The sequence below is a fragment of the Thermobia domestica genome, chromosome 7 (genome assembly GCF_964235325.1).
Source record: "Thermobia domestica chromosome 7, izTheDome1.hap1.1, whole genome shotgun sequence".
NCBI lineage: Eukaryota > Metazoa > Arthropoda > Insecta > Zygentoma > Lepismatidae > Thermobia > Thermobia domestica.
In genome coordinates, this window is record NC_137460.1 from 81,660,351 (window position 1) to 81,685,396 (window position 25,046).

At 34.0% G+C, this 25,046-nt stretch overlaps 1 protein-coding gene across 2 annotated transcripts in view; it reads left to right on the plus strand.

Annotated features, from left to right (window-relative positions):
- LOC145690234 (E3 ubiquitin-protein ligase LRSAM1-like) overlaps positions 1-25,046 on the plus strand; it is a 62,138-nt gene that overhangs the window by 2,485 nt on the left and 34,607 nt on the right. Inside the window, exons 2-7 of one of the 2 annotated variants that reach the window (XM_081764923.1) lie at positions 1,904-2,010; positions 4,548-4,661; positions 5,515-5,643; positions 10,036-10,333; positions 13,280-13,377; positions 17,282-17,311. In XM_081764923.1, coding sequence (XP_081621049.1) covers positions 1,918-2,010; positions 4,548-4,661; positions 5,515-5,643; positions 10,036-10,333; positions 13,280-13,377; positions 17,282-17,311 — 762 coding nt within the window. In that variant the 5' untranslated portion in view covers positions 1,904-1,917. The remainder of the gene's footprint in view (positions 1-1,903; positions 2,011-4,547; positions 4,662-5,514; positions 5,644-10,035; positions 10,334-13,279; positions 13,378-17,281; positions 17,312-25,046) is intronic. The other variant, XM_081764924.1, reaches the window with a different exon arrangement.

Genomic DNA, 25,046 nt, shown 5'->3' on the forward strand with positions numbered 1-25,046 from the left:
CGAAGGAGTTGCATTCCTTGACGTGCATTTCGTATTGGAAGAAATGCAAGCCCGTTCAGTTTTCCACAAAATATACAAAACTTGTCATTTTGTTAGTAAAGATTGATAAGGCCAAGTTCCTGAAATTTCCTCCACTTAGACTGAGTTAAGTGAAAGAAACAAATTTGCACACGAATAGAATCACCGATAGTTGTCGTAATTGCATTCATTGCTGCTATTTCAGAAACACTATATTTGAAGAGTTAGGAAAAAGTGAAAGTTAGTTGCATATTTGAATTACAGCGCGGAGCCATTCAAAAGTTACCGTCTATTAGCAACGTTTCACTACTGGATAATTTCCTGAGATAATTTTCTGTTCCAAAAATGATGAGTCTAGAATCAGTTTCCACTCCATTGTAATAGAATAGAAATATTTTGGGTCCTGATTCTTTACTATGTGTCCATTTCCCTTTACGAAAAGTAGAGACTGGTTTAGAAGTGGACTTCGGAATCCCAATAATCTACATTCATTAAAACATCTAAAAGGGAGAATGTATAGGGTGTCTATCGGTCACGAAAGTCCAGGAAAAGTTACGAAATCAGAAAACGGTCATGAAAGTCAAGAAAAAGTCACCAAATTCAGCTTTTGGGTCAGGACTTTTTTTTTTTAATTTATTTATTGTACATATATAAGCACATACTCGAAAATTTTGTTCTATAAAACGTCAAAATTCACCACCAAAAAAAAGTGTCTGTGATTGGCTTTAGACACTACCAAATGGAAGCAAAGCACGCTTCTATCGAATGTATGGGAATTCGGCCTAATTCGCACACAAATTCGCTCTTGAGAGTGTTAAAAAAATTTATGGTTTGGTAAAGAAAAGGTCAGGAAAAAGTCACGAAATTTCATTTGGGAAGTTTAGTAGACACCCTGATTTAGTTATGACATACCAATAATCTAGCGCAGACTAATCATCAGTTCATCTTCTTGAAATTCTGGGTTTCTGGAACAGAGAATACAAGAAATTCTACAAAACTGATAATTTGGTTCATATGAACAAAGCTTTTTATTCACGTAAGCACCCTCGTGTAATAATAACACTCCTGACCATACACGTTGCAGTGAGGTTTGTCATCTTCATCAATTCAACAATATAAACAAATTAAAGTGGCCTTCCACTATGTATATGCTTCTTTACTACAGAAACAAAACCTTAACGGGTTAATGTAGCATATTCGTAAGTATCCGTCGTCCTACGTTTGTACTTCTTCCTCTGTTTATGTATTGAAGGTCGCCGAAAAAGCCCGTCGACATACTATGCATATATGTATATCCATGGTTAACTCGTGCATACTGTATTCACGTATCTTATTACACAGCAAGTACTTCTCTAGTGTGTGAGTGTCGTAAATGTTTTAGTTAAAAAAGAAAGAAAGAAAAAAAAAAAGTGATGCCCAGGTCAACACTGTTAATTTGTGTTAGGTCAAGAGTGTCAGTTGAATATTTCTTATTTCTGATCTTACATAAATACATACCGAACGCTTTTCATTACCCACAAATCATGAGGGAAAGGAAATCTTACTAACGAACTACAAACTTATGTCATTTTTAGTTTAAAAGATGAACAAGTAAAGAATTTCACACTTCACGTTTTGTATGTAGCAACAAGTTTTCTTTAGATGCACTGAGGAAAAGATGAGTTTGTCGAAACCATTGGCAGATCTTATGAAAATTTTTATTTAGTGTCAGTGTTAAGTGTTTTCTTCATTTGGCTGTATATGTCTATTGTTACGGCTAATTTATTATTTATAATTAAATTAAATAATTAAATACAATTTATAATTAAATAAATTTCATGATACACAAATCCATTTATCAATATAATCGATATAAATGAATTTCAGTATTTTTCTTTTCTTACAGACTGACGAATATTGATGAGAGAAGAGAGGATGTCTTGGTTTCAGTTCTGGAGAAGAACTGACAGAGGTGTCGACTATAAGTCAAGACTGGAACATAAGCTATATTTGGTATAATTCTTGTTTCAAATTATTATTATTGTAACTAAGACTATCCTTTTTCTAAGGAGTTTTATCTTTCTTGTGTAACCGATATCATTAGTTTAGCTTTCTACCACTTACGTAAATTTGTCCTGAGGCTGGGAGAATTTCGCCATTTTACCTACTTAAGTGTAAATGTTATGCCGGTTAGGCCGGTTAGGCTAAAGGAGACGGTGATGATGAGAGATGAGTGAAATGGTGGAATGAAGAAAGTGGGAGGAAACGGGAGAACCCCGAGCACGGTGTTTGTCCACCACAAAGTCCACACGGCGCGAGCTGGAATCGAACCAGAGACCCCAAGCACCGGAGGTGAACGCTCTACCACTGAGCCACCGCGCCCCCCTACTTTAGTGTAGTACAAAATAAATAAATAAAAATAATGACCAGTGGGCAATGAATGTTACAGTGATATTTAAGACGTGATAGTATTAAATAAAAAGTATTCTGTTATGTATCGGATTTAAAATTTAAGTTTATACAGGGTGTTCATTTATTATGTAGCCAAAATTCACTGGTGAAATCCTCACCTAAACTTAAAAAAAAAAAAAAAAAATCATATGAACATAAAGCGAAAAAAGCGTTATTTCAAAGTTACGAGACGCCGAAATCGAGAAAATTGTAACTTTGAGGCTCGCGTAGCTCGAAAAACATGAGAGAGATCAACGGCGGTTAAAGAAATATTAGAGGAACTGGTACTCTGTTTATCTGAATAACCATGTTTCAGAGTTGTGTTGTACCGGCTCATATGATTTTAGAGAGAGGGGAGGAAGAGCGGATCCTATGCCGCAGCTCCCCTATAAAATGCGTTGTGCTGGTACATCCCAACTCTGAAACTCTGAAGTTACAATTTTCTCGATTTTGCTACATAATAAATGAACACCCTGTATAATTTCCATCCTCGCTGGAATCTATGTCAATAACGCATCACCTAGTTTCATTGACTTGCTTGAAAAATCATCTTAGAGTGAAGTAATCCTAGATTTGAAGAAAGGTGAATCGTCCGAAAAAGAACTATTGCCGTGATATATATGAAATTTTTCCCAAAGGATTAATAATCTTTTGTTGCTTTTCGCACTTTGCATTTTTTTACAGGGTTCGCCGCGGTGGCTCAGTGGTAGAGCGTTCATCTCTAGTGGATGAGGTCCTTAGTTTGATCCAACCACGCGCCAAGTGAGCTTTGTGGTGGACAGACACTGGTTGTGTGTTTTCTCGGAGTTCTCCCGTTTCCTCCCACTTTCTTCATTCCACCATTTCATTCATTTCTCATCATCACCGTCTCCTTTAGCCTAGCCGGCATAATGGTGAGGCGTAAAACTTGAAGATTTAATTTCATTTTTATAGGTTCGCTCATAAAAACTGAATTTTCAATTGTGATTATTTATGTTTTAAAAATGTGATCGTCTTTCTCAGTGTCAGTCCATGAAATTTTAATGATTAAAAAGTCACTATAACTTTTCGCTCCCATAACTTGTTGACAAAAAAATAAAAAAAAAAAAAAACGTAAAAAGATACTTGTGTATGTTGATTTATCTTTTCACAGTAAATATTAACTATTAATGCTACATGTACAGATATATGCACATTGAGCCAGATATTTAAATACATTATCGCTAGTAACATCTTTTTTATTATTTCAATTGATTTATTGCACTTCAGTAATCTGGACACGTTAAGAAGCGGTAACACAATCCGAATAAAAGTGTAAATAAACTCGTAAATGTATTTATTTTATTAAGGCTATAGAGTACATGTATATAAATTGCTGTAGACCTATCTTTGTACTGCAACGAATAACCTTGTTTAATCCTGAATAATTTCGAGCATCACTGTGTTCTTGATCACCGTCACGACCTTGAACGTAACTTGATGTTTCATAACTCATTATTGTTGTTATTGTCCTATAAAATAAAAGTAGAACACGGTTTCCTGAACAAACGATAATGATTTATGTATTATTTGTCTCCACAACTATGTCCGTTGCACAAATCAACCTAGTTCGTTGTGTCCTTACTTAGATTGATATATGTACGTATATATATCAGGAGTCAGACAAAATGATTGCCAATATTATTGTATCGTACACTGGGAAATAAATCAAAGAAAGAGTATGTAAAATCCGTGCATATATTGTTGTTTGTTGAAGTTAAGCTTTTAATACCGACGCTATATGAGAAGTAGACCTACAGTTTAAGGTGGAATTCAAACTACCGTAATGCTTTGAAATACCACCGGGAATCGAATCCGGTACCCCGTACATGAAAGGTGCGCGCTCACTGTTCACTATACTAGCGGGAAGGGTTATTCGTGTTTGGAATTTATAAGTTCAGTACTGTATAGAGTAAGATTGTTTTTAAATAATAGAGTCGAAAGAAGTGATAGCAAATATCAAGGTATGATAGACGGACAGGCTTTTGAAGATACGGAATATTCAAAGCCTGAAAGAATTTTTGAGTTAGATATTCTTTTACATCATTTGTATTATTACTTTGCTTTTTTTTTTTTTTTAGGCAAGAGAGAGTCCAGAACCTATATTTGATTTATCAGATTGTGACCTGAAACATGTTCCTTCTGGAATATATTCCCTCTGCAAAGTGTTCAGGAAGGATGCTCTTCATCTCGAGGTAAGTAAATAGTAGTAAACTGAAAATGTTTTTTTAAAATTGTATTAAAACTTTATATATATAATAGTATATAAGTCTTATATATATAATAAGTCAATATATATATATATATATATATATATATATAAAGAGAACTGATTCAAATTGTCATGCAGCCTCAGTGCTGAAAAGAGACATAAATAACTTAAAATAAATAAGTCAATATATATTTGATGTAGCCTTCAACGTTTCAGTTTGTTACTTAGTGAGGTTATTTGGTTTTAATCGGCGAATAAATATTTTTGTGTTTGTGTATACTCCCCTTAAATTTACGAAATAATGAGCATATATGGGAGTGGGTATATGGTATATTCTTGAAAGCAGTCGAGCGTATACCTAGCAAAAATTCTAGCTTACATCACTGATATTAGACTATTTATCAAGCACGATGAACCGTTCTTTTTGCCCCAGATTGTCTTGGTTTTGATAACCATAGTGTTTGGCTTCACTTCTTGTGCAGATCATCTTTAAGTCTAAAAGTCAAGCTTACAAGGTGTACAGTAGGGAGTATAACATTATACACATCTTTAAAATAGTGATGGAAAAAAATAAGTTCCTAAAAGAAACATTAATTGTTTTGGTTCACGATTCCTTTTGCTATAAAGTAATCCACTCAAGCTAGTAGGTCAAATTCTAAGAGCAAATCTTGTTCTAAAAAATGTACAGTACTTAATTCAAGTTTCAGTTACGTCGTAATTGTAGGTTCTGTATATATAAATAAGAAATTTTATCGGAGGTTCTTTTAAAATAGGCTTCAGTGTCATGACGTATTTTTTTTTTCTTTCTTTTAAATAATTGCATATTTTCTTTTCAGGAGAATCACCTAACTTCTCTTTCGGGAGGCGGAAACTTGCAAGATTTGTCTCTTTTGCAAGTGTTGGATCTTCGTTCGAATTGTTTTACGTGTTTGACGTCAGATATTAAATTTTTAAAAAATTTAAAGGTTAGTATAATATATACAGTTATTTAGGATTAGGAATTAGTTTTCGAGGCTTTCGGCATCTATTGCCAAATAAACCCGTTACGAATCATAGATGACATTAATCGGCGATCGCACTGTCCGGGGAATTGAAGAGCAAAAAGGAATGGAAGAGGAGGGAAGCTTCCTAGGACCATTATTGTAGGTACCATCCTGACATTTGCCTGGTGTGAATGAGGAAAACCTAGGAAACCTCACTTTTCGTTGTTACCCTTAAAAAAAAAAAAAAAAAAAAAGCTTGTGTACTTTTTCGAACGAGTATCTCCATCGGGAATCGCATTCGAAACCGCTCGCACCAAAGGCAAGAGCGTTTACGGCTACGCTACGCGGGGACAATATCCATTTATATATATTTACTAGTGATGCTATCTGTGGGTAATTCCTAGAATTTCCATATATATATATATATATGGAAATTCTAGGAATTACCCACAGATAACATCACTAGTTCGAAATCTGTACGTTATTATTATGGGGCGTTTTCCGTTATGACAACTTTGTGTTATTGCCTGAATTAGCGAACAACAGCTGAATTTATAGTTAGTTGTGGTCGTGTATTTACAGTTCTCGCATGTTAAAAAAAAAAAAAAATACAATTTAAGGAAATCACTTAGTTATATGAAAATCTTTGAGGAACTTAGCTCATTATTTTCGACTGTTGCAAAATAGACATCTTGAGTTTAGACGTAGTTGTGGAAGCCTGAAACTGCTAAAATATGTTACTTGACATTATTGAGAAAGTACACTATATGGAATCCCAAGATTGCTGATTAAAGATAAGTGATATTGCAGAAGTTCGAGATAATTCAGGTGAACGAATATTTCACATTTTGACCGTTCGAGGAAACTGTCTGTGAGATGCGTGCCTGATTGCTGACACTTGACCAGAAACAAATAAGAATGCAAATCTATCTCTTAAGACAACTCTCCATTTCTCTTAGCGTAAAGAGCATAATCGCGGGACGTTAACTGAAAGATTTTTTTTCATTTAATTTCTAAGGACAACTCAGCCCGTTTTAAGAAAAGTCGAACTGAATTTATGCGTCAGTTGTAACCACCGATGCAACATGAACATCGATATTACACACCAGAAACGAAACAACAGTCAAAATGATGGGTACATTATGATTTTCAACTTCCAGAAATAGAATGCAAGTGAGTTTTAACATTACAATCGAGCTGGCTCGTTACTAAGTGGTTGGCGTTCTCACCTTTGGTGTGGGATTTCGTGGTTTGAATTCAACGCAAAGCTGTAAATTCCACTTTTTAGTTCTGAGAAGAGACATCAACTTTGCAGCTGCAGTAAGTTTATTCCCTGCATGATTTCAACTATTCGTTCAGGAGTCAGATGAATAAGTAACGAATTGGTGTCATGAAAGAGAATATGAGGACATACAGAACAGAAAAACTGTTTGCAGGCACATGGCTTAACGGCAGAGCACTCACTTTTGATGTGAAGGAGCAACAATTCATTTTCATTAATTAATTTCATGTTAGGAAAAACTCTTGATTATGTGTGGCTAAACTTATCGAAGTTATGGGGAATTAATTAGGTAAGGCTTCATCGTTAATAAAAGTTTGCTTTTGTCTCATAGCACTTAGCACTGAAACGAACATTCAAAGTCAGTATATAGTATAATATATATATAATTTTTTAACATTGAGAAACTAAAAGACTAGCAGTTTGTACGAGGTACATTCATGTCCAAACTTATTGTCGCATATCTATAACTGTCTTCTTGTAAGAATATAATTTGATAATGATTTTGCAAAGTACTTTTAATACTGATACTATGTGTATAATCGGGAAATGTATAGTTGTGGAAAATTTCATAGGAAAAGAATTATAAATACGAAAATTATAATGAGTAAAATAAAATGTTGCTAAAGACAACAAAGAAAACAAAGATGGACAAGAAAATTTTATTTTCGTTGTATTGTTCTTATTTACTGCTCTTTTGACATAAAATTGGCCACATACATGTCTTTGCCGATTATATACATACTAACACTATTAGAAATACCGGGCGAATTCGGTATCAAATTATATTCCTAGAACAACATATTTATAGACATGAGACAATAATTTTAAACATAAGTGTACATAAAAGTAATTTAAAATGATCGCGAAAGGGTAGGTATGGGAATTATAAATTAGAAGTGTAGGAAAATGTAAATAAAAACTAATAAATAATGTGTTAGAAAAGGGAGAATAGTAAAAACAATATTTACTCGCATGATGGAGGCAATTGATGTACAATAGTAAAGTGTATATATATAAAATTAACATCAGTTAACTGATATCAATAGTTGACAATAGTTAAGTAATATAACTTCCTCCATGTTTACTCTGGAATTATTATTTTAATAATTAACATTTTTCTGACCAGAGTATGCATTTCTTTATTAACGTCTGAGAAAGATAACGTTACGTTATGGAAACTGTTACGAAATAATTTATATTTAATAAAGAAATGCATACTCTGGTCAGAGAAATGTTAATTATTTAAGTAATATACTAACGATAAAGATTAAACTACATTTATCTCTGTGGAACATCTTGCGAATCCTCGTCCTCCCCTCCCCCTTACCTCGCGGTGCAAGAAATTTCTGAAAAGATATTGTTGGATGTAACCTTAAAACGTATTTATTTATATGTTTGTTTTGTGATGTAATTTCACTTTCGTCGTGCGATGTTCTATACAGATGATTTCATACATAGTGTACGTAGAATGTTTCATAATTTATTCTTTTAATTAGCATAAAAATTGTGGTAAAGACAGTAATCCCGAATGAAAACCAGTTAAGTGAAATGAGTCATTGGAAAGCCGTTGTACGTACCCAGTTCTGTAAGGATAATGGAATCTTCAGTTTATAATTGCGATATTTTTTTCATTCTTAATTTCTTGACTTCCGTTTTTCCTTAGCACATCTGTTAATTCCGAAGATAATGAGAGTTTACTTGGCGAGTGGAAGTTTTGTATTAGTTCGGACACTTATTTTCTCAAGTTAAATCAAACATTGCGCTCAAAGAAAAACCGTCATGTTACATCTTTCGGTCAGACCATCAATCCTATTCAATGCCAGTTATATTCCTTAAGACGAAGAACTTTTGCACTCCAGTTTCCACTTCTCTTTGTTGTTAAAGGACTGCGAGCGCAAGAAGCAAGCCATGGATTGTAACAAGTAATAATATGATCGTGCAACGCCTACACTGAATGAGGAATGTGGTATCGGTTCAGTTTCCTCTAGTTACTGGTCGCTTCCGTGGCCTTACGGCGCAACTCCCAACTTATAAAGTAAAAGTTCTGAATTAGATGTATTGCATCTTTGACAACTTGGAACTTCAGGCACGAGATATACACGCTACAGACGAAGGACTATGCCAGTATTGCAGAACTTTAAACTCATCCTTGTATTTTGAGTAACTGAAAGCTCTTCACACTTTTTCGATGGATGGGAGAATCATTTGTGAAGTGTTACTTATTATTAGAAAGTAAATTTATTTATAATTAGAAAAATAGTAAATTCCTGGCAATCACAAGTAGAATATATTGCAAACAAACATTACATGTATGTATTATGAAATTTGTTTATTGCTCATTCTTGTTCGAAAATCGATTAGATTTGAGCAAAAACGTTGTAGTGGTTGTATTCAGTATTGGCTATTGGCTTACAAACTACCCATGCACCTTTGAAATTGCTAGAAAATAAGGCTTAATATGGCAAGTGAACAAATATCTCATCTGTAATTGAACTTTTAAATGATTCTTATGTGTATTACTATTAGATTATTGAGAAGGAGGGAGGGTAAGTGGCTCAATTATAAAGAGTTTCCGTTTTCTGGTTCCTGATTCGATCCAAGACCAATGAGACCTTGTGGATAACATCCGTAGATTTCTCGAGTTCATTTACCTTCCACTGTCTTCATCTCTCCCAACTATCGGCGTTAGTGGTCGAGCGATCTAAAGTAATTCGGCTGGCAACCGCAAGACTTCTCGCAGGTTCTAATCCCACTCGCGTTATGTAATATTATTTTACCATTCATTTCTTACCGTCTCCTTTAGCCTACAGTGTATAACTATGAAATACCGCGCACCAAAATAAATAAAGAAGAAACAAACAGCACTTAAAAATGTAAAAGAAAACTCAGAAATAAATTAATTTATCTGTTTGTTTCATAATCATTCATTCATTCATTCATTTATATAGGCTTCAAGTGTGAATGCGTTAATAACTTTCAAAGAAACATGTTGATTTGAAATTCTTCTCTTTTTCATTATCTTTGATGTATGTAAGGTAATTTGTATCCATGAGAAATGATTATACTTTTATTATTATTATTATTTTATACAGGTTCTTTATCTTCAGAACAATAGGCTGAAACATTTCCCAAATGAGATAGGTGAACTTACACGACTTCAAGTGCTGGATGCCTCTCAGAATTTGTTAAAAGACCTTCCAGAAACAATGGGGAGAATGAAGTCTTTACAAACTCTTAATTTGTGCACAAACAAATTGTGTTCCTTACCCAAGAGTCTTTGCCGTATCAGGTGCCTCAAAACTATTCAAATAGATGCAGAGACTTTTGTGTATCCGCCGTCAGAAATTGCTATTCTCGGAACGGAAGCAATCATGAAATATTTATGTGAAGGTAAGATATAGACAATATAAATAAGGACTAATAGGTATTCATGGTGAATCAGTGTAACAAAAGTATGGTCATAATCAGGGTGGAAAAAAATCATGATTTTTTTCAAAAAAATCATTTTTGTTGATTTTTTTGATTTAAATCGATTTTTTTGATTTAAATCAAACCTTTTTCTTCGTATAATACAAGTCGTGAACTGAAGAAAAAACATTAGGAATTAGTATTAAATGCTAATTGTGCCATTTAAGTGAAAATATTGGGTTTTAATTTTGAATTAATTCCCAATCGTTAACCTATTTCAATCCCAAACAATGTTTCATAAGCATTAAGGAGAAAGTACAGCAATGTATATCAAATGACACTTTTCTTTTCACGAAAGTTACTGATATTTGGCAGGGGCATATTTTTAAACAATTGGAACTAGCTAGCGGCACGAAATACATATAAAGTATATAAATTTCGTCTAAAATTAATTAACTCTATGACCTATGGGAGGTTCAATGCCATGTTCACAAAAACTCTCCTGACTTAATCCAGTTTCTATTTTGTATTCTTATTTCTGCGAGATCCATCTTAATATTGTCCTCCCTTCTGCGCCTAGGTCTTCCTAATGGTCGTTTTCCGATTGAACTTCCAGTTAAAACTGAAAGCGTTCCTACTTTCTTCCATTCTCGCTACATGCCCTGCCCACCTGAGCCTCCAAGATTTGATGACCCTAACAATGTTTTGGTGAAATGTATAAATTATGCAGTTCCTCATCATGAAGTTTTCGCCATTCCTCATTACCGTTCCTTTTGGTTCCGAATATTCGTTTCATGATTTTATTCTCAAATACTTTCAGTCTGCGTTCTTCCCTCAGCGTAAGCGACCATGTTTCACAACCATACAGCATAACAGGCGTAATTATCGTTTTATATATTTTAAAGCTTGAAATTCCTCGACAGAATTCGCGACGATAAGAGATTTTGAACTGAATAATAACACGAATTCCCTGCTTTTAGTCGATATTTAATTTCTTCGTGAATATCGTTTTCTGATCCTATATATTAGCCGATGGCAGAACTTTCTTTGTCTTTATGCGATGAGTTTTTGTAAGTCAAAAATTCTGCAGGAATTCCAAAATAAAAAAAAAAAAATCAAGATGATCAGTTTCAGAAGAAGAAACACTTGTGATTGTTAAAAATATGCTTTATGTGACGTGAAAAACAGTTCATATGCGAGTTGTCCGTGCATTTAAGATATCTATACATAGCAGGCACGTTTTTATACTTTTCTGTTGGCTATTTTATTTCCTCTGACAATTTTTCCTGCACGGGCATGGCAAATTTTCTGCGATCACATCGCAGATCGCGGCATGTTCTGCACTGGGCTCAAGTATCCACTTTATCAAAAGTATTATTCAATATTTTAACGCATCCAAAATTTGTCGTACTACGATCCCGAGGAACTTCTAGTATTTAGTACATAAATTTCGCCCAAAATTTTAAAATTTATTTTATTTTATTTTATTTATTTATTTATTTATTTTTTTGTTTCGGAGAGGGGATCGGACCCCTCTAAATACGCCCCTATTATCTGGAAACAAAGAAATAGACGTGGACACAAAAAAGTTTATCTTAAATGCCCATGGTGATTTCCCCGTTGGAATAGAAATTTTAAAACCCTGTGTAAAAAAGAAGAAAGCACGGTTAACCCGTTACCCGTTCAAACGGGATTTTCCCTGATCGTTCTCTAATTGATACTCGTTTTCATACTGTGCTTACATACATTTGAGTCTCATTGTATTATGATTATTATCTTCCATAATCGAAATAACAGAACAGAAACGGGATTTTACTTACTTTCACTTTAAATTAATTCATTTCGGAATTTGATTTAAATCAACGATTTTTATTGAAAAAATCAAGTGATTTAAATCTTGATTAAAATCGTGATTTAAATCAGACTGATTTAAATCAATCCACCCTGGTCATAATTATAGGAAAAGTTAGTATTATGTAAGGTTCATTTTAGGAACAAAAAGAAGTTGGTATTGCGGCTATTGTATTTCGCATGTTATTGGCCTGCACCATTCGCTCTACTTGCTTTGAAGATAATTATGATGTTGGATGAAAAATAGAAGAAATGTTATATCATGAATGTAATTTTTGATTTAGTTGCATTGTTTGTTCAATGTCTTATATATATTAGTGCTCCTATCATTGTCGGAGCATATAGGAAAGTATTAACATTTGATAAGTTTTCGAATTTAGAAAAGAATAAACTGTATACCCTGTAACGGATGCCTTCTTTTTAAATTGAGGTTTGTTGGTGTAAAATTATTTGCTTCTCTTGGTGTTCGGGACCAGAAGTGTACAAAGGTATTGGTATTTATTCCACCCATAGTTTATAAAATATAGGGGCATTATAAATTCCTGGCATTTCATGAAGCTTAGCAGCAAATCTTCGCAAGATGCGTAGATGAATGAGTGGGTATTACTTCTAAAGAGTACGCAAGAATACATTTTACCGGATGCTTGGAAGTAGGAAAGTTTTTTTTCATAAACAAAGAAAATATTTGTAAACAATGTATCCTTTGCAAAATGTGACATTAAATATATATATATATATATATATATATATATATATATATATATAATAATTATTATTATTATTATTTATAAGCGTTAAAAAGCTACTATAACAAAATATATTTTTATAAAACCTAGATTTTATGAATGATTATAAACACACAGAAGTTTAAAAATAATTTTCTAGCATACACAGAAGTTTCTAGCATTTTTAAGAAAGCGAGGAATAATCTTCTAACTCTTTCGAACTACGTGTAGCAAAATGAATTTACTTTCATTAGAAATTTTATATAGAAAAGAAACAGTCTTAGAAAATTAATTAGTGAAGAGTTCTTTGTATGGTGTTAAATGTTGTGTTTCTTTTCTTTTCAACATTAAGGAAGTGGAGTCGAATATGTACCTGAGTCAGATGATGATTCTGACGTAGTAACTCCAAATTTTACGGCAGAGTTCGAAGAGAGGGAAAAACTTCTTCAGGTATGAGTTTTATTTTTTGCAAGTTGTCTCTTAGATTTCCTTTAAAAAAAAAAAAAAAAAAAAAAAAAAAAAAAAAAAAAAAAAAAACCTTTGACAGTATTCTGCACAAGGAAAAACATTTTCAATAAAGTCATTGTGAGAATATTTTGTATCTTCGTAATTTTTGTTAAGTCAATAAGATTCAAAACGTAAAAGAGGCAAGACTGACATTGTGTCCCACCCTACCCTTGCTCCCTCGACTGTTTCGCTTTCACAGGTGGGCTGTGAAGAAAATCCCTATTTAAACTTCTTACTGCTAGAAATTACACGAATCTGATTAAACGTATATGAATAAAATCATATGTTTAAACGTCACTGCTCTCTCTTACTCGTATGGGAGAAGTTTTTTCAATTATTATTCTTCCGTGGGTCAACCGATTTCAGATATTTTGTGTAAACACCGTCATCAATGGTCTGATAAAGACCTGTTAAGCGATTCTAAAGAAGCTTCAGGATTATGTTGCATTCCTTGGATGTAAAGGAATTGTGCTCGCTTTGATCAATAAGGGGGAAACAGAAAACAGTGTGCTAATGTAATACATAAAAATGCAGAAAAAGATACCGAGCTGTAGAAAGGACAGTAGAAAAATATACAATATTATAATAATATCAAGAAAGTTATAACGAACTTGGTTGAAAATTGCTTTGTTCTGCAGGTTAGAGCGCAGAAAATTATCGGTCAAAATTCCAAACACCTTTCATTCCATAATATTTGAGTGTATTAGCTATGATTAAATGTGAAAATAAGAATACTTGTGGAATATATTATGCTAAAATATTTAATAAATGGACACTACTTAAGTAAATTTTTTACTTTGAACAGAAGTTTAGGAAGGAGGGAATGCATTGATTTTCACCTCCTTGTATAAATCTATTTTAAACCAGTATTGATGTAAACTAATGTATATTTAGCTTCTTTTAATACATCCATGTGTTTGAAATTACTGATTTTCCAAAGTTTAGCCGACGTTTTCCATTTTCAAGATATCTTTCGACCCATGTTTAAGTAGGAATAAATTTAAAAATCAATATATAAGGGCGACAGAATGGGTGTCGTGTACGGTTAAATTTCTCTCTTCGTAATGGAGAATTCTAGATGCAGATACTGCAATCAACGTAAAGTTTTTGTAGATTTTTTCTTTCATCTTATGAGAGTCCCCTCATTGCTAGGTAATTAGCGTACGCGCTTCGGCGTGGCAGATCCAGATTTGATTCCCGGTAAGAGCTCATCCTATGTTACACTGTGGCCTCCGTGTCTCGTATAACCTTCAGTACTGAAGGTACTCTAAACCCCAATCTAACTAGTGGCTTCACGTAACATAGTCACTAATGCTCTCGCCTTTGCTCCAGGGTTCGATTCTCGGTGGTGACACTCGGTCAAAAAAGTGTAAAAGCTTTTTTAGAGCAGCCATCCTGAGTGAGTTTTCGTGGGTTTTCCTCATTCACCAGGCAAATGTCAGAATGGTACTTAACACAATGGTTCCAGGTCGCTTCCTTCCTCCCCGATTCACCGGGTAATGTGATCGATGCCATTCCTCATACATGACGGGCTAAGATTGCTATAGTTGCTGAAAACCCAGAAATGTAATTCCTGATCCTAATTTCAGTCTAAGTTAATTTCATGAGGCGAACTTGGACCGATGTTTGAAATATTTAGTTCCTTGCCCTCTCGCTTTCTATGGTTCTTTTTCCCTGGGTAAAATTAACTCATATCATCAGCATCTGGAATAGTCAAAGGAAAAAAGAAAACACAAGAACGTTAAAAAAAAAAAGGTCTTACTCGAAAGGTATCTAAGAGAAATTTTTAGGAAAAGATAAGGGAAGGAGCTGAGCTCTCTGAAAATCTCAAACATCATTAGTGGGAGGGAAATAAATTAGAATATTTACTAAAGGCACTTAATTAAATAACAGATACTCACTTTGTATCTAAAGATTGTTTAATAATTCCTCTTATATAATTTCAGCCCTTTCTGAATTCTTTATTAGTAACACTAGTCATTCTTTTTTCCATATTTATTAATTTCCGAAGAAAATTTTTATGAAATATTTGAAAAACACCGGATCATTCAGAAACACTTGAAATTTGTTATATGCTAGTAGATCGTCGCACCATAGAAAAATATTCGTGAATGTTAAATTTTTAATTTATGAATGTTACACTTAAGAGTTTAGAAGACCTGTTTACAAATGATTGGAAAAGGGTGTTCTACTATCTCAGCGACACATTATGAGTCATCTTTACAACTAAAACATTTTTACATCTTTTCATGTGAATTTCCCAGATTGAATAAGGAAGGAGGAGCAACTAGAGTATTACTAACGAAGGACTCAGAGAGGGCCGAAATTATATAAGAAAAATTAATTAATTTTTTTTGAATACAAAATGAGTACTATTTATTTAATTATAAAGGAAAAATACGTTAGTTTTTTGTAGAATATCGTTTTTTTATGGAGTAAGAATTACTTTTCGAAGTTTGTATACGCATCTTTATACTCTGTATGTTGGCAGTTTAATTTGAGTAAATGACAGTTTAAAAACTGATAAAATTTTACTTACTTTGCTATTACATGAATGTAATGAAACAATGAGACCGTTTTATGTCTGGGAAGCTGTAACCGTTAGTAAGCTGCTGTTGTTTTACAGAGATGGCATGGTATGTAGAAATGATCTATGTATACTTGTGATTGAGAAGAACAGAGTACACAAGAACGCTCAATGTAGAAAGGATAATATATCAGTGTATTAATACCTAAAATTCGAGTCTCAAATTTTATTTTACATTTGGTTAATTTTTATGGAAGACGTCCCATTTTCAGGGCCAGTTGCTCGTTATTATGTAATTTTGAAATATTTAAATCAATTAAAATAATGTAATACTATAATTAAAAAATAGTCAACAGTTTAAAAATAATCACAGTAGTTAAACCAATGCAGCAAAATATTCTTTTTTCTTTAAATTTTATCAATATTTGCGTGTGTGTGTGATAAGTATTTTGTAGTAGTTGTTAATGTTCACTTTACACGAAAAGTGGAAGTAGAATACACTTGAAAAAACGTATACAGATGTTTGAAAACAACGCCGACAACGTTTGGGAAGTGATTCCTGGCACAGAGATAAGACAAAAAATATAGACTAACCTGGATGCACAAATGCTTCCTTTCGGAGATATAGGCTGCTAAAAACATGAAAAAATGAACTTTAAAGGTTCATTGTTCCAAAACTATGGGACCTACCGTAGTCGGATCAAGACATCACTAAGGAACTAATATGTGCCCTATCCAAAAATCCATGTTTCAGAATCCTAAGGTACTCATGCAAAGAGTGAGTTTAGCTGCGGGAATATAATTTGAAGTACTCACAAACTACGTCTATAAAAAATTGTTGCGGAAGTACCGCAGGATTCTGAAACATGGATACTTGGATAGAGCACATACTAGTTCCTAAGTGAAGTCTTGACCCGACTACGGTAGGTCCCATAGTTTCGGAACTGTGAACGTTTAAATTTCATTTTTTCATGTTTTTGGCAGCCTATAACTCCGAAAGGAAGCATTTGTGCACCCAGATTGGTTTATACTTTTTTGTCTTATTTTAGTGTGAGGAATCACCTCCCAAACGTTGTCGGTGTTGTTTTGAAACACTCTGTATATATTTTTGGCTTAGTATAGTTTTTCGTATCAGCATAGCTAGCTTTATATGTATTTCTGTGTTGCAAAGGTTTTTAAATTGCGTATGAAGTGTGTGTTTGAATTTTTATTTTATTCTACTTTATTTTTGTTCTCTTTTTATTATTATTAAAAAGCATCTAGTACATGTATGTGTGTGTGTGAATGATAATGTGAAGTCTTATTTTTTTATCGTTCTAGGAGAGGATAAAACAGCTAGAGATGCAGAAGGCATGTTGAGTAAATGTTTTGCTTTTTTTTAATTTTCTATTAGTTAATATTATGTCTTTAAAGAAATATTCTACGGTCAGAGGCTTGAGTGTGGTAGTTGGTGTTAGTCAGTAATTGCAATAATAACAGGGAAGATGTAAAGATAATAATATATACTAGGGTGCATCAAACTGTTCACAAAGTGACCTGTCCCTGGGCTAGAAATGTTCCATTTGATATATAATACGGCCCAGCAATTTTTTATGAAAATCAAAGTATGTTTAGGGGGTCCACCAGAGGCATAAACTTATATGAAACAGATTAGTTATCTGCAAAGCTGTTCAACAGATGGCGCCACGTAGTGTGTATCGTGAATTTTGAATAAAGACAACATAAGGGTAAGATATTCTTCTCTTAGTGTGTGCACTATTAAGATTTTAAAATCTTAAATCCCCTGTTCACTGTTACGCAAAAGTCTAACAGTAAGTGTTACAAACCAAGGTTTTGGAGTTTCTACGGAGAAGACATTACTTCCTGTTTTATTATTATTATTATTATTATTATTATTATTATTATTATTATTATTATTATTATTATTATTATTATTATTATTATTATTATTATTTCCTTGATTCAGTTTAAAAGAAGAGCTGTTTTCGTACTGTATATGAAGAGATGACGTCTATGGGAACTAGGAAATCTTCTAGTGTGTTTGGATTAGAAAGTACTATCACTGAGGACGACGCCTTGCTCACCGGCTCTCGCTTGCCAACATGACTACAGGTTTTGAGGTGTGTAATGTATCATGTTGTGGATGGACGAAAGATCAATCCGACAAGGTGGGAAGCTGCAAAGCTTGTATTGTCGCAGTTAAAAGTTTTTTTTAAATGATAAAGCAAATATTCCCATGATTTCAGAGCGAAAAGCGTGTGAGAAAATAATTTCATTAATAGATGATAATGCTAAGATGGGCTATACGTAAAAGTCGTCCAGTCCATCCACTCTATCAAAAATTCAGGAAATGGAGAAACAAACAAAACATTTTAGTTATGGCCTGCCAACGTCAATAGTCTTATTAAGAACGAAGAGGATAAACGTCTTCTGGAATCTATGAAAACCGACCGTTCAGCGACATTCGGATCATACGACAGAGTGCTGGCTAACAAAATCAGACGTCGAAAGATTCGTGAGGAGGCACAAGAGGAAAGGAGGAAAAAGGCGCATGAAGAGATGGCTGCATCCACTATAGCTGTTGGAACTGATCTGCCTGGGATGGAAAATGACAACGAGGACGAGGAACCAACCAAGAGTGAACTAGGCTATACTGTAGTATCTGTAAATCCTTCTGTCACCAATTCAGCAGCACGCTCCAATAATTATCGTTCAGTGCGTACTGGAACAAGTGTTTTTGTCCCACATAATATTATCCAACGACCAAACATCGTAGCTTGAGCAACTCGCTTGCAAATGACGCCTGCACAACAGGCTATATATACCAAAGTGTTGATAAAGGAAGCAGGTGGAGATACACCAAAAATCACTACATCGTACTCCAGTGTAGATAGGATCCGGCGAAAGGTTAGTCAACAGATATCAGGATCTTTAATGGAAAACTGGACTTCTTCAGAGCTTTCCACCGTACACTGGGATTCAAAGTTAATGTCATCTTTGGCCAATAAGTACGTGAAAGAAGAACGTCTTACAGTCGTCGTGGGGAACAAGAATGAACTAAAGCTACTGGGCACACCTGTTTACAAGCCTGTGGTTGGTGTGAATACTGGTGTCATTATTGCCGAACTTATAGTGGATTTGTTGAAGTCATGGCATTAAGAAGACAACATAGTAAACATGACATTTGACACTACGGCGTCAAACACTGGCCATGTTACTGCTGCTTGTGTGATGTTACAGGAATAGCTGAATCGAGCTATTTTGTGGTCACCTTGTCGCCATCATATACGTGAAATTATAGTTGGACAAGTGTTTAAAGACTTGAATATTGAGATCACTAAGTCACCTGTTTCTCTTTTCACAAAATTTCGTGAGCACTATGACGAATTACCTCATATCAGTGAACACCCTCTCTCACGATTTGATCCAACTCCGTTTAATAAAAGTGAAAAAGTGAACAAAGTGTACTTAAAAATTTACAAAATGATTTTTTTTTTTTAATTTCCAATATAATTTAAAACAAAATGAAAATAGTTCAGTGCAAAACACAGTTCTGAGAAATGACTACCTGGAGTTCATTGAACTCTGCACCACATTTCTCGACGGAGAAATATCTGGGACTCCAGTTAAATTCAAACGACGAGTACTGTTCACAGGGCGAGATGGATGGCTAAATTGATCTATGCCATTAAAATATGTTTATTGGAGAAAAATATTCAGACATTATCTCACGATACCATAATTTCTCAACGACAGTTTACAAAGCTTAGATACTTTGTCATATTTGTTATCCATGTGTAGAGCATGTGGTGGATGACATGCAACTCTGCAGTTGATGCTCCATGGAACGATTTGAAGCTTTATCAAAATCTAGTGTTGTACAAGAATATAAATCCATTAATTTCTAAGAGTGCGATACGTGCATTTCAGCGGTACTTGTGGTATTTAACATCGGAGATTGTTCCTCTGAGTCTTTTCAGCAGCGCACTTGCCCTTCGAACAGAAATGTTCTCTTGCCAGTAAATTCTTATCTGTGAAACCTGCTACTTTCCTACCAAATCCAAATGAACGATATGGAACAAGATTTGGAAAACCTCGGTTTCGTGAACAAATTACCAATACATCTCTAACCGATTTGGTTGGATCTGACTCCTTGTTTATATTTCACACTCTTAAACTTGAAGATGACTTCCTCGGTGACGAAGTTGCAGGCTGGCCAGAAAACGCTTTATTTCAAAACTCATTTCTCAATATCAATGCTGTGAATGTTATCAATGACTGTGCAGAACTGAAATCAAGCTGACTGCGGGTTTTCTTTCTTCATCAAAACAAGAGGAACATTTCCACAACATTCTGCAAGTGGTTGAACAGAATAGGAAAGACAGTCCAAGTTTGCGCAAACGGCCACGAAAAGACTAGATGTCACGTGTTAGTTGTAAAATATCTGTGAGACAGTTTAAAATACTTTACGGTAAATGAGATATAATTTTTAAAATATATTGTTAAAATGAATGTAATGCTTTCAATAAATGCTTTTACTTTTCAAATTTGCATTTTAATTTTTTAAACACACTTTGAGTCTGTGACACTTGTAACATACTTTAACTATTTTAATATATTCTTAGAAATGAGAGAATTTGTGTAATCCTTGCAAGAATAGTTTTTATGTATCAAACTCGCATTTCAATTATTTCAATATGTTTTGACACTTTTATTATATGTTTAAGCTGCTGGTGGACCCCCTAAACGTTCGTAAATTTTGCTAAAATTTTGCACGAAGTATTAACTCACGAAATGGAACAAAACTGACCTAGGGACAAGAATCCCCGGTTAATTTTTCCAAATTGTGGGGGGTTTGATGCACCCTAATATATACTTCCGGAAAGTATTCTGAAAATGTAATTAATACCCCTGTATTACTGGTGTAATTGATACCTTTGCTTTATGTAGGGTAAAATTTTCGGGAGTATAGTTTATAATTGAAGACTGAAATATTTTTATCATTGCTTCCTCTAGCCCTGAAATATTAATAGAACACCCTAAAGCTGTGGGTTAAATATATTTCCCTTTTTAAAAATTAAAAAAAAAAAAAAAAAAAAAAAAAAAAAAAAAAAGTATGAAGAAGATTACTTCTTGGCAGTGTTGTTCCATAATAACCCAGCAGAAAAAAACACGTATTATACATGCGCATGTACAACATGCGCCTGGAAAACCCTTGAAATTGGAACACTGTTTTACGCCTGATCATGTGCTCATGTTTTTAAAAAACATTGCGTGTTCAGTCCCTGGAAACGGAAAAACACAGGTAAACAAGAAAGAAGTGAACACCTGGTTTGTACCTGGAAAACACATGTTTTGTACCTATAACCGAACGGAACATCTGTGGACTGCATGTTTTGCAACTGATCTTAACGTGTTTTCTGTTCAACAGCAGCTGATCATCCGCTGAATATTGCATGTAAAAGGAAGAAGACAGTGCTATTCTAGTATTGTTCCAGAGCACTAAACATGCAATGTACAGGGATCGCAAACATGCAGTGAAAAGGGAACTGGAAATAGGCGGTTCAGACGATACGAACACCATTTTTCGATTAGTTAACACTGAATGCACAGGTCCCAATTTCAAGATGGCGGCTATTATTTCAAAATGGCAAGCATCTACGCTACAGGGCGCAGTTTTTGGTATTTTATCTTTGAGGGTAAAAACACGAGACACCCGAAATTTGCTGTATAGTTTTTGGTAGCTATCCGACTTAAAATTTCAAGATGGCAGCCATTATTTCAAACTAGCGGGCATCTACACTATAGGGCACAATTTTCGGTTTTTTAACTTGTCTCTGGTCTTTAGACCTACTAGCTATTTTCCATTTTGTGGTAATTATAAAATGTGTACACTGTTGAATGAAACTTGAGTTCGAAATTTTGCTGAAGGAATAAGAATCAAGACTGAATTTCCAGCAACATAGTGTTTCTAAACATACCAGTATCTGCTGCTGGTCCAGGAAAATATAAATTCGCACCTGCAAATTTCTATCCACACAGTGAGCCTTCCAATATTGTCGAGATTTAGTCTGTTTTGCTGGAAATTCAAGAATTCATTCGAAAGCAACATGTGGCTGGACACTGCATGTACATGATGTTGATACAAGCAACATACACCTAATAACAAAACAGCTTCCTTTTTATATGAGAAACTAATCTGAAAATGGCCTTTTCTCGGATTTAAAACATTTTGTCTACCGGGTATGTTTCTTTTATATTTCAGACAGTGTACTGTTTCTCTGTAACCTGCAAATACATGCTGTCACTACATACCATGTACAGTTCATGTTCATACAACCCTTTTCTGCTAAAACAAACCACCTGGGAATCCTATTTTCCGTATTAAAAACATACCATGTACCAGACATGTAAACGACAAGACAAACTCCTGCTAGATGAACAATTCTCTGGAACCTGCATGAACATTCGGCATTACAGGAAAAAAAAACAGCTCATGTTCACAGCAGATTTCTTTTGAAATTCAGCATAGCTGAAAATCACGTTAAAAAACGGAACACATTATATGTAATGTGCAGAAAATTTTCGTTCAACATTTAAAATACCGGCTGGCCTGGAACGCAAATGTACACGTTTACAATATCGGTAGAGTACAGTGTATGTGTTGGTACCGTTACATACGCAGACACGTTTTCACTAAATACCACGTGCTACACATGAACTTACATTCGCTGATCTGCACATGTCTGCAGCCCGCAACATTTTCTTCTGAACATTGCATGTACATGCGCGTCGCACAGGTACTGATCAGTCAATGTATAGTGCACACATGTGATTTCATGTCAAGACAAGAATTATTACATTCAAAAACAGGTGTTATTTCCCGGATAAGTGTCTGTTTCTGTTCCAAACCATTTACTTTACACGTAACACCTGAAGCACATGAGCAAAACATGCGAAAACAGGCACTGTACATTGCCTGTTTTCTCAAAAGTTTTCATGAGGGAATGCATGGGTATAAAATTCTGTTTTTAGTTCAAACCTGAAAACGAAGAATCTGACTCATGGGCATGAGTGGAAACCGTTATAAGGTTGTAGAAGTAATACAACTTCTTTAAAAATGTAATTATTTTTTATCTATTCACGAAATCACACAACAAATTAATTAAAATCTTCGTAATTTTTGCTTACCTGGTGTGCTTTCTAACCAGGATTTTTAATATAGAAGTTTCAAATATTCTCTGGGGAGCGTACAGCATTATCAATAACGAGAAGGTAAACTAACAGACTTAGAAGGATTGGAAATGGGATCGTCAACAAGCCACAAACTTAAAAATAATATTAAAATATGTATTACGTATTATCCTCGTCAAATAGATTCATGGCTGCGTGTGTTAAGTGCGAATTGAATCTTCGTGATCAGGCTTTATCCAGTTCACCCCTCAGAATTCAATTTTGTTTTCCTGGCTACGATAAGGAAATATTTGAAAATTCGTTTTTTATCAGAAGTAGTTCTCCGTATTTATAAAAATACTAAAAAAAATGAAAAGATATTTTTTCATTTATTCAAAATCAAGTTATTGAGTATCTTTATAAGAAGGAAATAATAATAATAATAATAATTCTGAGATAATCAGCCCAAATATAAGATGGTACTCTGTCATTAACACCTTCTTGATTACAGTTGGAAAGTCAAATCACATAACGAAAATTTACATAATGAAAATAATGGTTGATAGATATTTTATTAGTGTTCCCAAGTTTTCATTGGGGTTTGCTACAGCCTACCTTTTTGGTTTTGGTTAAGTTCACTTGAAAATCCAATTATAGGTCCCATTCAGTAGGTTTTTTTCGTTGCAGATTTTAAAAACTCAGTAGGCTAGCAAAATTTCATTATATTAAACCCTTTTCTACCCAGACGGTGTATCCTGATTTTACAAAAATCCATGTTATTTTTGAATGTAGTTGGATAAAAGAGTACGTAAATGATAAAGTAAGAAATATTTATGGAATTAAGGGAATTGGAGGAAACTTGAAAACCCACGAACACAATGTTGTTCACACGTATACCCAAATTCGATCCCTAGTGGAAGAGCATTGAAGATATTAACGATGTTTTCGTTCCACCTTAAATTTTAGGCCCACGTTTCATAATAGCAACTTGTTGAACAGAGACTATAAACGTCTTTAAACAAACCAAAACAATGCTGTCCACCCAGCCTCAGGATAAAACTAAGCGCCCTCGGTTACAGAGAGGAGCATTCTTGTTACCCAACGATCTCATGACATCGGATAGCATGTCATGCACTGCATAGATGCGGCAGCAAAATAACCTTTGCGGTAATTCGTTGATAAGAACTGAAACTAGTATAGGAGTCGGGAGTAGTATAATTCTATACTCTTACATGCAGAAAGTCTACCAATTACTCAAAGCTCTGTCCTTCATTTAAAACATAATATGAAATTTTTCTTCTCATTTTGAAATAATCCTGCATTATTTACAGTATTAATTTATGCTTGTTATTTGGTTATGAAGATCAAACTTTGCATTATTTAGTAAGAATTCGGTTGTATGTAATTTGCTTATGTTGTATGTCAGATTATTATTGGTAATGCCAATAGCAGTCTTTAATTTTATTCGGACTCATATGTATATTCACTACGTAGAGCTAATTTTAATTAATTGTGCTTGCAAACTATGAAGCATGGTAGAGTGCTAATTCTATTAGAACTTATATTTTTTGTGTGTGTGGTAAAGTTTTAGACTAACTGCAATATTATTTACGGTACTAAAATGTTCAGTAACTAACACGTAATTAGGTGCTAATTTGCAGATAACATTTTCAGTTATATCTATTTTTCTAATGTATAGTAAGTAATTGTGTGTAGTTTCATATTTACATACCTGAGGATGGATTCAGACTTAGAACTGTAATCAAATGATCTTGCATTTCATTCTTAGATATTTGCGAGATGATTCTACACACTAACCTTAGAGCAGTAACCATGTACAGTATTCATCTAAATCTATTTATTACTTGAAGTTAACACAAAAATATACGGTATTTAGAACTTGGAAACACTT